At 37.3% G+C, this 13770-nt stretch overlaps 1 protein-coding gene across 1 annotated transcript in view; it reads right to left on the bottom strand.

Moving 5' to 3' along the window:
• CEP135 (centrosomal protein 135kDa) overlaps positions 1 to 13770 on the bottom strand; it is a 72636-nt gene that overhangs the window by 34898 nt on the left and 23968 nt on the right. The window contains exons 11-13 of the mRNA XM_010859665.1: positions 8390 to 8542; positions 7360 to 7512; positions 2282 to 2359 (exon numbers count right to left, since the gene is read on the bottom strand). Of these exons, the coding sequence (XP_010857967.1) occupies positions 2282 to 2359; positions 7360 to 7512; positions 8390 to 8542 (384 nt within the window). The remainder of the gene's footprint in view (positions 1 to 2281; positions 2360 to 7359; positions 7513 to 8389; positions 8543 to 13770) is intronic.

Consider the following 13770-nt stretch of genomic DNA (forward strand, 5'->3'; position numbering starts at 1 on the left):
CACCTGACCTGCCTCTTGAGAAACCTGTATCAGGTCAGGAAGCAACAGTTAGAACTGGACATGGAACAACAGACTGGTTCCAAATAGGAAAAGGAGTACGTCAAAGCTGTATATTGTCACCCTGCTTATTTCACTTATATGCAGAGTACATCATGAGAAACACTGGGCTGGAGGAAGCACAAGCTAGAATCAAGATTGCCGGGAGAAATTATCAATAACCTCAGATATGCAGATGACACCACCCTTATGGCAGAAAGTGAAGAGGAACTAAAAAGCCTCTTGATGAAAGTGAAAGAGGAGAGAGAAAAATTGGCTTAAAGCTCAACATTCAGAAAACTAAGATCACGGCATCTGGTCCCATCACTTCATGAGAAATAGATGGGGAAACAGTGTCAGACTATTTTTTTGGGCCCCCAAATCACTGCAGATGGTGACTGCAGCCACGAAATTAAAAGACGCTTACTCCTTGTAAGGAAAGTTATAACCAATGGTTCAAAAGCAGAGATATTACTTTGCGAACAAAGGTCAGTCTAGTCAAGGCTATGGTTTTTCCAGTGGTCATGTATGGATGTTAGAGTTGAGATGTTAAGAAAGCTGAGTGGCGAAGAATTGATGCTTTTGAACTGTGGTGTTGGAGAAGACTCTTGAGAGTCCCTTAGACTGCAAGGAGATCCAACCAGTCCATCCTAAAGGAGATCAGCCCTGGGTGTTCATTGGAAGGACTGATGCTAAGGCTGAAACTCCAATACTTTGGCTACGTCATGCAAAGAGTTGACTCACTGGAAAAGACCCTGATGCTGGGAGGGACTGGGGGCAGGAGAAGGGGATGACAGAGGATGAGATGGCTGGATGGCATCACTGACTCGATGCACATGAGTTTGGGCGAACTCCAGGAGTTGGTAATGGACAGGGAGGCCTGGCATGCTGCAATTCATAGGGTTGCAAAGAGTCGGACATGACTGAGCGACTGAACTGAACTGAACTGAAGAGACACGAAATAAATGAGACGGGTCCTATCACTGTTCCAGCTTGTTGCTGGAAGAATTTCTAGGCTGTGGCACAGGAAAAGGAACCCAGCTGGACTTGGTGGTTCCCCTAAATTCAGACTACAGGACTGAGAGTCAAGGGAGGCCAGAGCAGTTAGAATTTGTAGGGCAGATACTAGAGGAGTAAGAGCACAGGGTTAGAGCTCCAGAGATCTACAAAGTGTTCCCCCTGAATCTTCAGCTGAGCAGAAGCTCAGCCCACAAAAAACTACCCAAGGCCAGGGAAAGAGCCATCAAAGAACTAGAGGGAACTGTACTGAGGGCTCATGCCAAGTCAGGAATAGTTTCTTTCCCATCAGTCATTTGAAAACCTTGTAATTCACGGGGCAACAGGTAGCGAGTGTACCCAAAAAAATTTGGTCTCAGCAGTAAAACAAAATTAGTCCAAAACTAAATGCTCCTCTAGTCCCACCTAATTAAGCTTAAAAGCAAAACCAAAAAGGATTAAGCTACTTCCATCTGACTGAACCGTATCATAGGACAAATTTCAAGAGTGTTTCTAGGAATATAAGCTCTCCAGCAACCAAAAAAATAAAATAGACAATGTCTGACATCCAATCTAAAATTACTGGGAATGCAAAAAAGCAGGAAAATACAACCCAAGTGGAAGAGGAAAAAAAAATCAACTGGCCCAAGGTTGATTGAAACAGATGATAAAATTAGTAGATAAATAAAAACAGTGAAGACATGGAAAAGGAAACTAGCCAAAAGAAAACACAGTGAGAAAAAAAAAATTTATCAAAACACTTACCAATTTGTTAAAAACCCTATCTCTAGTGAGAGCAATAAGGAATGAAAAGGAATTTCACTTTTACTCTAAGCCTATATTACATGATTTTTTGTTAAAAAAAAAAACAAAAGAGCAAACAACTATCATAGCTAACACTTAATGAATGCTTATGATATGGCAGCGAATATTCTAGGTTCTTGATGTGTATTAATTCATTTAATTTTCACAAAAACTCTAAGAAATAAGTTTGAGTACCATTTCTATCTTACAAAGAAATTAACAGATAAAAAGTTTAAGAAATTTGCCTACAGTAAACAGATGACAGAGATGTATTGATATGAACCCAGGTACTCAATCTTCAGAGTACCTACTCCTAGTCAGTCACCAATAAACAGCTTCTCTAAAATATTATTTTGTAATTTTAAAAACATACAGTACATTAAAATATAATTGAAATAGTCATTCATACAAAAAAATATACCCCAAATCCAGTTTGATAAATTACCTGGTGATTAACACATGTCAAATGCTCAATAGTTTTCTCTAATTCTGATTTTCCAAAAACACTCATTTCCTGGAGATGCTGTAAGAGAATTTTATAGAAGATGTTCATAAGCAATGCAATTCTACAGTACTATTTTGTCTTTTTATAACACAGAAATGCTTTAGAAAGAAAATCACTAGAAATTTTACAAAAATGATGCTTTTGGTTGAAAACAAAAACAAGAGTTCTTCATCTTTTACACTCCACCTCCATGTGTGACTGTGACAGAAGACACAGACTGATATGGGTTCATTTATAAAGATTTATACAGATCAATCCATTAGCACAACGATAAAGGGAAAAACCCAGCAAATTAAGTAAGCCCAGAAGTATGCCCTCGTGAGAGGAGACGTAAGAGGAACAGACTACAAAGGAACAACAGATGGGATCAGGAAGATACAGAAAACAGAATACTACAGGGTGATGCAAGAGTTCAAAGTTTCAAGAGGGAGCTGGTCAATAATATAAACACAAGTGTTGTTATTTTTGGTTATATTAACTTGTCTGACTCTTGTTGATGCTAAGTCCAGGACAAATGATATGCTGTGCTCTACGAGAATTTTTCGCGCCAATTCTTACTTCCATCCATGTTATTCATTAAAAATGGGCTTCCCTCGTGGCTCAAATGGTAAAGAATCTATCTGCCTACAATGCAAGAGAACCAGATCCCTGGATCGGGAAGACCCCTGAGGAAGGAAATGACAATCCATTCCAATATCTCTGCCAGGAGAATTACATGGACAGAGGAGCCTGGCGGGCTCCAGTCCATGGGGTCACAAACAGGTGGACACAACTGACACTTTCACTACTATTTATTAAAAATAAGTTAAGACATCTGATGTTTGGATTATATATTTCATTGAAAAAGTCACTCTACTGGAGGCCTTTTTTCATTTACTAAATCATTCAGCCAGTACTGAGTACATATTATATACCAAGCACCAAGTAAGGTGTGAGGAATACAGTAAAACAGATAAAGTCTCTGGTGTCATAAACATTATAGTCTAGTAAAGATAAACCTTTAAACAAGATATTAAAATAAAATTCATGAATATTTTGCTAGGAAAAGGAACTTGAAGGCAACGTACTGGAAGAGAATCAGGGATCCAGAGTTCACTTCCTGTGTAAGGAAATGACTAACCTGGCTCTAAAGGGTGAATAGAAATCAACCAGGTGAGGAGACTGAAAGGGATAAAGGAGTTTTCAATAGCCTATGTTAAAGACAGGGGCACGAGAAAGTCCATTAAGCCTGGAGTTGAGAAAATGAGGGGTGGGGAGTAGCGGGTGGGGAGGGCTGAGCTTGACCATGATGTAGCAAGGACCAATCACAGAAGTCCCTGAGAACAGTTAATGGATTTTAAAACAGGAAGTGAAGTAAGCAGATTTACATCTTTGAACAATGACTCTGACTTCACTGTAAAACAGAGATTTGAGAGGCCACTGATACACTAGTGCAGTTGAGAGAATAATGGCCAGAATAGGATGGTAATAGGGGAATAGAAACAAGCAAAGTGATGCAAGAGAAACCACTGTGAGCTCAGGAGCCAGAGTCTTTGTGACTTCATTAGCTGGGTAATCTTGGGCAAATCATTATTACTATTTTTTTATTAAGGTATAGTTAATTCACAATATTACATAGGTCTTAGGTATACAACATAATAGTTCACAGTTTTTAAAAATTTACTCCATTTATGATTATAAAATACCAGCTATATATGCTGTGCTGTATAATATATTCTTGTAGCTTGTTTATTTTATACAAACTCATTAGTACCTCTTTTAAACATTTTTTTTTTTTTTTTAATTTTTATTTGGCCACATCACAGCATATAGAATCTTAGTTCCCAGACCAGGGATCAAATCCACATCCACTGTTCTGAAAGTGCAGTCTTAACCACTGAACAACCAGGGAAATCTAATTCCCTACTCCATCTTGCCCCTCCCCCAACCCCTCTCCCCACCCGTAACCACTAGTTTGTTCTCTGTATCTGTGAGTCTGAGTCTTTCAGACTAGCCTGTTTCATTTTTTAGATTCCACATTTAAGTGATAACATACAGTATTTGTTTTCTTCATTCATTAGCTTGTTTCATTTTTTTAGATTCCACATATAAGTGGTAACATACAGTATTTGTTTTTTTCATTCACTAGCTTGTTTCATTTTTTAGATTCCACATGCAAGTGATAACATAAAGTATTTGTTTTCCTCTGACTTATCTCACTAAGCATAATGCCTTCCAAGTCTACCCACATTGTTGCAAATAGCAAAATTTAGTTCTTTTTTATGGCCAACTGGTACTCCATTGAAAATACATACTACAGCTTCCTTACTCATTCATTGATGGACACTTCAGTTGCTTTCATATCTTGGGAACTATAAATAACACTGCTATAAACATATATCTTTCAAATTACTGTTTTTTACTTTCTTCAGGCATATACCCAGGAGTAGAATTGTTGGATCATATATTATTATAGATCTATTTTTAGGTTTTTGAGGAATCTTCAAACTGTTTTCCACAGTAGCCACATGAATCTTTAATACCAACAATGTACAAACAATCCCTTTTCTCTACATCCTTGTCAACATTTGCTCTTTGTGGTCTTTTTGACAATAGCTACTCTGACAGGTATAAGGTGATACCTCATTGTGGTTTTGAGTTCCATTTCTCTGATGATTAGCGATGGTGAGCATCTTTTCATGTGTCTGTTGGTTCAGCAAATTATTTAAACTCACTGTAACTCAGATACTGCATCTGTAAACACTGCCAACTGAAAAGGCAACTGTGAAGATTTACTGACAAAGCCCTTGTAAAACACACTTAGAACAGTTTCCCACATGGAAAGGGCGTAACACATGTTACATATTATTAGAAGTAGCATCAGTAGGACTTTGTGCTTAAATGAGAGATAGGAGTTTTCAGGGAGAGAGGACTCAGTGATGATGCCTGGGTTCAAAAACTGGGTGGGCAGTGAAATAACAGGAAACTAGTAGAGGAGACTTAATGACTGAGAGGATTAGTTGAGTTTTTATGTAAAAAATCTGTTGTAAACTCATAAATCCTGCCTCCTGTAATCCAGAAAGAGTCTGGTAATATGAATGTCACTTTTTCTGAGTTTTTGGTACTACTGTATTTTTTAATCCTACTTTTACATTCCTTAGTCATTTCAATAGATATGAAGGATAAATCAGTAGCTTGCACTAAAAGTTGCCATATTGCACAGAAGTTTTCCATTTGGTAACTGTGACACTTATTTTTATAAAAAAGCACTTTCTAGAAGGTAATTTTTCAGAAGATTCAAATTAAAAGTACTCTGTTGGGGCAAAACTTGAACTGAAAATCTATGACATAAAGACCATCTTTATAAAACTTAAAAGTTCTTATTCTTAACTTTAGGTACTAATTTCTAAACATTAATTCAATAATATTTATTGGAAGTAAACTATGGAGGCTTTAATAGTAACAATAATAGTTAACACTGAGTTCTTTTAATGTACTGAGCACTGTTAAGTGCTTTATGTATGTTAACATTTTGGAGAGATTATGAAATAAAATACTGCCCCCTAGATATGACACCAAAAGCACAAACAAAAGAAAAAAATTAAACTGGACTTCATCAAAATTTTAAAATATCTGTGCTTCAAATAACAATACTAAAAAAATGAGAAGACAATCCACAGAATGAGGGAGGGAAAATATCTGCAAATTATATATCTGACAAGGGGATTGTATTGAGAATATATAAGTATTCTTACAACTCAGTAAGATAATCCAATTCAAAAAAAATGAGCAATGGATCTGAACAGAGATTTCTATAAAGAAGATATACAAGTGGCCAAATAAACATATAAAAATAAGCACTTTAGTCATCGGGGAAATGCAAATCAAAATTAAAAAGGATACTGCTTCACACTCACTAGCATGATGATAACAAAAAAGATAGATAGTAACAAATATTGGTAAGGATGCAGAGAAATTAGAACTCTAACCCCTGCCAGTGGGACTAAAAATGACACAAACACTTTGGAAAAACAGCCTGGCAGTTGCTCAAATGATTAAAGTTATCCTTTGACTAGGTATACATCTAAGACAAAAGAAAACATACCCACACAAAAAGTTGTATACAAATGTTCACAGCACCATTATTCGTAATAGCTGAAGAGCAGAAACCACCCCAATGATAAAGAAAATGTTGTCTATCCATACAATGGAATATTACCCCATAATATAAAGTAATAAAGTACTGTTACATATGACCTAACAGATGGACCTTGAAAACATTATGCTAAGTTAGAGAAGCCAGACAAAAACAAAAAAAAAGACATACTGAATGGTTCAATTTATATGAAATGTCCAGAGGAGGTAAATCTAGAGAGAGAATGTAGTGGTTGTCTAAGCCTGAGGAGGCTGGGAGATGTTAAGAGTGACTGCTAACCAGTACAAGAGTTTCTTTTTGAGGTAATGAACATGCTCTAAAAGTGATTGTGGGGATGGCTGAACAAGTCTGTGGATATACTAAAAACTAATGAATTATACACTTTAAATGGGTAAATTCTATGATATGTGAATATCTCAATGAAGCTTTTTTTAAGGAAAAAAAAAAAGATAATCTCCCTCCATATGAGGGAATTCCTATTGAGATCAGAGTTGGTTCTTTTCTATAAATAAACAGTTAATAAATGTTTTAGGCTTTGTGGACCAAACAGTTTTTACTGCAATTACTCAACTCTGCCACTGCAGCATGTACATGAATAAGTATTCCCACTAGTAAGTATTATCAACAATGAAATCTGAATTTCACAATTTTTCATGTGTCATGAAATGTTCTTCTTTCAATTTTTTTCAATGATTTTAAAACGTAAAAACCATTCTTAGCACATTGGCCATATAAAAACAGTGTTCTGGATTTGGCTGATGGGCCATGGTTTGCCAACTCCTGATCTAGATTCAAAATAGTTATATCACAGGAAAACATAAAAAAGGACCTCCTTTTTTCTCAATAAATTACCTTTTAAAAATAAGTCAATCTAATTACTTACTTTTAACTTGTCTTTTAAAGCTTCCTTTTCTGCCATAATCCTTCTTAAGTCAGATAATGCAAGTTCTTTTTCCTTTTCTATAAGACTAATAGTATTATGTGAAACTGTAGTTTGGGTAGAGTCTTGTTTTAGTGCAGATAATTCTTCCTGAGCCTTAAAGTAGTAAAAGATATAAATTAAAAAACACTGGATATACTCCCAGTTAAAAACAGGAAAACTAAACATATGCTACTTTTGCTCTCTTCCCAAATGCCACCAAAATGAGAGTAAAAGGATTTGAGTAATAATAGTAATAATTAAAACAAAAAGACAAGAAGATGGAGAGAAGTGCCAACCACAAAATTTTGAAAGCCAAATAGCAGATGGACAACTACTAATTAAGTAAGCAGACCCAAGAAAGCTGAAATCTAAGCCAACTGCAGGAAAAGCCCAGAAAGCAGATCAATTTGTACTGCAGAATCCCAAAAAAAACTCCAAAAGTAAAAAAAGCTTCTTCAACTTGGCCTTTTAACTCATATATCTTTCTCTTCCTCTCAAAATAGCAATAGGATTTCATGGGAGATTGGTATGAGAACAAATTTTGGTGATAAACACCATGCTTTGTTCAGACTCACCTTGCCTTCTGACAACTGTGGCTTGTAACTGGTCCAACTTACAGTGAATTTCCCCTCCCTATCCCTCGAAGCTAAGACCTTAATATCCAATGTATCCAATTAGTTAGTGCTACCCACTGTAAGATACACATAATCCAACATGAGTGAATCCCAAGGACACACCTGACTCAGAGTCAGGCTGAGACCCATTCAGCAGTTTGAGAAACAGGGAATTATCCCAAAGTGACCTATAGACAGGCTAGAAAAGAGGAAAAATAAATATGAAAAAACAATAGAAATCTCTGCTTTGGGAACAGGATGATAGTAGAAACTACTAACTATGAAGGAATAGCCCTAAGATCCATACACTACAGTAATATAAAGGATATATACTGGTTCCATTACAGTTAACTGGTGTTACATAATCAATATCTTACTTCATTATATAAGACACTTAGTTTATCTCTTTCTGCTGTCAATAATTTAACATTGGACTGTATATCCACCATGTGCTTTTCAAATCTTTCTAGCATACGCTGAAGTTCGTCTCTTTCTCTTGTGATGAGATGGATATCCGAGTCGTAATCACCCTGAAATATAATTCAAGACAGAAGTTATCATTTGTTGTAATTATCACCACATGGTTGCCACAAGGATGCTGATGATGAGACTGACTGAAAGATGTGAACAGACAAAAAGAACACAACTTCCTTTAATGTAATTAAAGAATACAATTATTAATCTATAAGGAGAGCAGGAGAGAGAATGCTGGCAATACTGGGGCAAATTTCCAGGCTTTCAAGTTCCCAGCAAGAGACCCAGCTGCCACTGATGCTACTTAAATAGATCCCATCAGATGCTTCAATTGTCATTCTCCCCCAGTTGTTTATACTGGTGTTGTAACTAAAGTATAATCCCCAGACCAGAAGCACGCAGTATCTGGGGATGTGCAAGGCATGCAAATTTTGAGGTATATCCCAGACCTACTCAATCAGAAACTTTGGCGGCAGGGCCCAGTAACTGGTTTATCAAGCCCTCCAGGTGATTCTGATTCATTTGGAATTGGGAATCACTAGTTTATAACCCTCTCCAAGGGAGGAATCAAGAGGGTATGTGTATACCTGCTTACCTGCTCACCCAGTACAAGTAACTCTAATAGCCTAGCACATTCCTCAGCGTTTCCTAAGACTAAATCCAAGATCAATTTCCCAGGCATACCAGCCCCCAACTGTCTCAGCACCAAACCTAGGTGAGGTCTTTTTTTTATGCAATCAGATAAATATAAATATTTCTACCAGACGGTGTACATTAGGATATTCACTGAATAAGCAAGTACTTCCAACATTCCTAAAACAAGATTATGCCTATTATTTCATTATAACTTAAAAAAAAAACCATTAACTTCCTCCTGTAGAAAATAAATATGGTAAATGTATACCTGGTGTCTGTGGTATATTAATGTTCAAGTACTATATGCAGAAGCCCCAGATAGTGACAATCTGGTATTCTGCTACATTGGAAAGCATCCTGATCTAGGTCAATATCTACTATGCACATGCCATGTCCAAAGGACACTTGGTAAATGGTAAATATCCGTGAAGATCCTTCACCTGCCACTTGGAAATAAGTTATCCTCTTGGTTAAGCAAGAAAAGTCAAGGAAAAATGAATGAGAATAGCTATCTGGACATCTTAAAGGGTAAAATGTATCTGTACAGGATAAAAGCAATTAGGGTGAGGACTTAATTAATACTTAAATAATGATAAAAGAAAACCTATAACTTAACCATATTTAAATAAAAATATTTTTACAGAAAGGAGATGGTATGCCTAGATTTTAGAAAAGGACAGCTCAATGAATAAGGATTTGACAGTCTGTTTTCATCATTGTCTCGGTCTCAGCTTAAACGCCACTCTCCGTAAGGAGTCCTTCCAGATTCTCCAATCTAATTTAGATCTCCCTCTATATACTCTCATAGCATTCTGAATATTTCCCGTATTCTTTCTTCATTAACACTTACTATAAATGAAATTATAAAGTTATTTACACAACCGGATATTTAATGTGTCTTTATCACTAAAACCAGACATCAAATTGCCAACATCCACTGGGTCATAGGAAAAGCAAGAGAACTAAAAAAAAAAAAAAACTCTGCTTCACCGACTACGCTAAAGCCTTTGATTGTATGTATGGATCATATGGATCACAGCAAACTGTGGAAAATTCTTAAAGAGATGGGAGTACCAGAGCACCTTACCTGTCTCCTGAGAAACCTGTATGCAGGTAAAGAAGCAATAGTTAGAACCGGACATGGAACAATGGATTGGTTCAAAATTGGGAAAGGAATTACATCAAGTTTGTATACTGTCACCCTCCTTATTTAACTTATATGCAGAGTACATCATGCAAAATGCCAGGATGGATGGCTCACAAACTAGAATCAAGACTGCCAGGAGAAATATCAACAACTTCAGATATGCAGATGTTACCATCCTAATGGCAGAGAGTGAAGAGGAACTAAAGAGCCTCTTTATGATGGTGAAAGAAGAAAGTGAAAAAGCTGGCTTAAAACTCAACATTCAGTAAACTAAGATCATGGGATCTGGTCCCATCACCTCATGGCAAATAGATGCAGAGAAAGTGGAAAGAGTGACAGATTTTATTTTCTTGGGCTCCAAAATCACTGTGGATGGTGACTGCAGCCATGAAATCAAAAGATGCTTGCTCCTTGGAAGAAAAGCTATGAAAAACCTAGACAGAGTATTAAAAAAGAGAGATATCACTTTGCTGACAAAGGTCTGTATAGGCAAGGCTAGTTTTCCAGTAGTCATATGCAGATGTGAGAGTTGGACCATAAAGAGGGCTGAGAGCCCAGGAATTGATGCTTTCGAATTGTGATGCTGGAGAAGACTCTTGAGAATCCCTTGGACAGCTAGGAGATCCAACCACTCAATTCTAACGGAAATCAACCCTGAATATTCACTAGAAGGACTGATGCTGAAGCTGAAGCTCCAATACTTTGGCCACCGGGTGTGAAGAGCAAACTCATTGGAAAAGACCCTGATGCCGGGAAAGACAGAAGGCAGGAGGAGAAGCTGATGACAGAAGACGAGATGGTTGGATGGCATCACTGACTCAACGGACATGAGTTTGAGAAAGCTCAAGAAGATGGTGAAGGACAGGGAAGCCTGGTGTGCTGCAGTCCATGGGGTCACAAAGAGTCAGACGTGACTTAAGGACTGAACAACCACCACCACCACTAAAATGCAAATGCCCTCAGAGACACAGTAGGTCCTTCTCACCACATCTTCAGTGCTTAGCATGTAATTCAGTAAAATGAATGAATTCCCCATGTCTCTAAATGTCTTTATGTATGTATTTGTGTTAATAATTCCCTTTTATCACTCCATTTTTCCTAAACACACACGCACAAGCACACAAACTCATGCACACATACCCACAATGCTAGACTGAGGACAGGAAATAGGTCTTCTGTATCTTGTATCCTGGATGCCACATTCGTAGCATGCTCTCAGTATACATCTACTGAATTAAATCTAACTTTCTACCTGCACCTGTGCTTTGGAGAAGGAAATGGCAACCCACTCCAGTGTTCTTGCCTGGAGAATCCCAGGGACAGAGGAGCCTGGTGGGCTTTTATCTATGGGGTCGCAGAGTCAGACACAACTGAAGCGACTTAGCAGCAGCAGATGTGCTTTGAACCAGCAAATAATAAAGAAATAAAACATTTACTAGGAACTAGGTGTTATGTTGGACCCTTATACAATTATGTAATGTAATCTTCATAAGAGGTTATAGACACATTTCTCACTTTGCAAATGAGGAAGCCAGGGCTCCATGAGTTAGGTAACTTGTCTAAGGTCATAAAGCCAGTGTGTGGAGTTGAAGCTTCTATAAGGTTTCCAATTCCAAAGCATTTCCCATTACACTATACCCAAAACTCACATCTGGAAGTCTGGTGAGTACAAGGTCAAAGAGACCAGTGCTGTCCCTACACAGACAACAAAGAACCAATGGGTATCTTGTTGATAAAAATCACTGATATGAAAAATGTCAGTATTTTTTCTGAGTTGCAGCAATCCCAGGAAACTCTGCCCAACAATTTGCTATAAAAAGCAGGGGTTGAAAACTCAGCCTGTACTAAATCTAGCTTGAGAGAGGTCTATGTTGTCTGCCAACAACTGTTTCCAAACATGTTTAAAACACCCAGTTTTAGGCTGGAATTTACTCCTTAGTTCACAGCACTCACAACTGTCTTACACTCCACCTACTTCACTCATATACATCACCCATTATTCCCTACCATGCCTGAAATTTACTACTGGGACTCTAAAATGCTACCAAGGTCCCAACTTTCTAAACTTTACAAAATGAATTATGTCAGGTATCATTAGAACATTTCAAGAAACTAAATAAGATGAAGGGGGAAGGCCTCTCCTAATTTTACCAGTACCTTACCCGTATCTCAAGTTATCTTTCAACCATGAATTCACACCAAGCAAACAAATCCAATATTTAAAAGTACTGAGACACTTATCCACTCAGTTCTACTTAATAAGTTGATTAAACTAATCAACATTTTTGAAGAAGACTGTCCCACACAATGAAGGTGATCAACTGATTTATTTTTCTTGATTCCTAAGTATATATGGAGCTTAAAAACCAACTCAGTACACATAAATTAACTTACACTGTATGTTCCCACCAATTCATTGTGCTCTTAACAGATAACAAAGCACAGTGTTTAAACTAACACTCTAAATCAAATTCAGTCACGAGCCAAGGAGGTTAAAAAGCAGTCTAATCAGAAAATGTCTCAAAACCATTTGGCTGTAGGCAGAAGATCTTCAGGAAAAAGATGACAGCATTGGGAAATGCAGCCAACTCTAAAATCAAATGTCCTGAGTTTTAATGACTGCACTTCCAACTTCTCTAATTTTATCCAGTATGTAGATAATGTTAAGGTCACAGAAGCCTCCAGGAATCCTCTAACTCCAATGTTTAAAAGAAAGAAAAATGTAAACACAAATGATAGTCATAAAATGTTGAAAATAAGTAAGACCTAAAATGAGGACATGTTTTTACTCTCTTATGCATTATCATTAACCTTATACATCTTTAGACCATCAAGTTGCAAACGTGGTTTTAGTGGACAAAGGGGATGATCTGTCCAGTGCTCACTGCTATCTTTTACCCTTTCCTGTTGCACAGTTATCATGGAAGATGCCTGGTCTGGACAATGTGGCCTGCCTTTCTGACTGGTCCAAGGCTGGGAATGGCATGAAGCCACGTAGCCTGCCATGTAGACAAAGCCACTCTACTCAAAGAAAGAAAATGCAGCTGATACCAAAAGTAAAGATTAGAAAGAGAGGAGGTGTCCAGTAGCATGAGTTCCTGGATCCAGTTTCTGGAAGCTCAGATGCCCCTGCACTCTTCCCATATATATAATTAGCTATTTAATCTTCCTTAATTTCCAGGAATCAGTATGTTATACTTTTTTCTTAAGCAGTTTTCCTAATTAATGCAGTGTTCCTAAAGTCACAGAAAGTCACAGAAGACTACAAAAATGAAAATTAAGAAAGACTAGTATAGCCACTATGGAGAACAGTGTGGAGATTCCTTAAAAAACTGGAAATAGAACTCCCTTATGATCCAGCAATCCCACTGCTGGGCATACACACTGAGGAAACCAGAAGGGAAAGAGACATGTGTACCCCAATGTTCATCGCAGCACTGTTTATAATAGCCAGGACATGGAAGCAACCTAGATGTCCATCAGCAGATGAATGAATAAGAA

This window comes from Bison bison, unplaced genomic scaffold, assembly GCF_000754665.1.
Source record: "Bison bison bison isolate TAMUID 2011002044 unplaced genomic scaffold, Bison_UMD1.0 scf7180017864458, whole genome shotgun sequence".
NCBI lineage: Eukaryota > Metazoa > Chordata > Mammalia > Artiodactyla > Bovidae > Bison > Bison bison.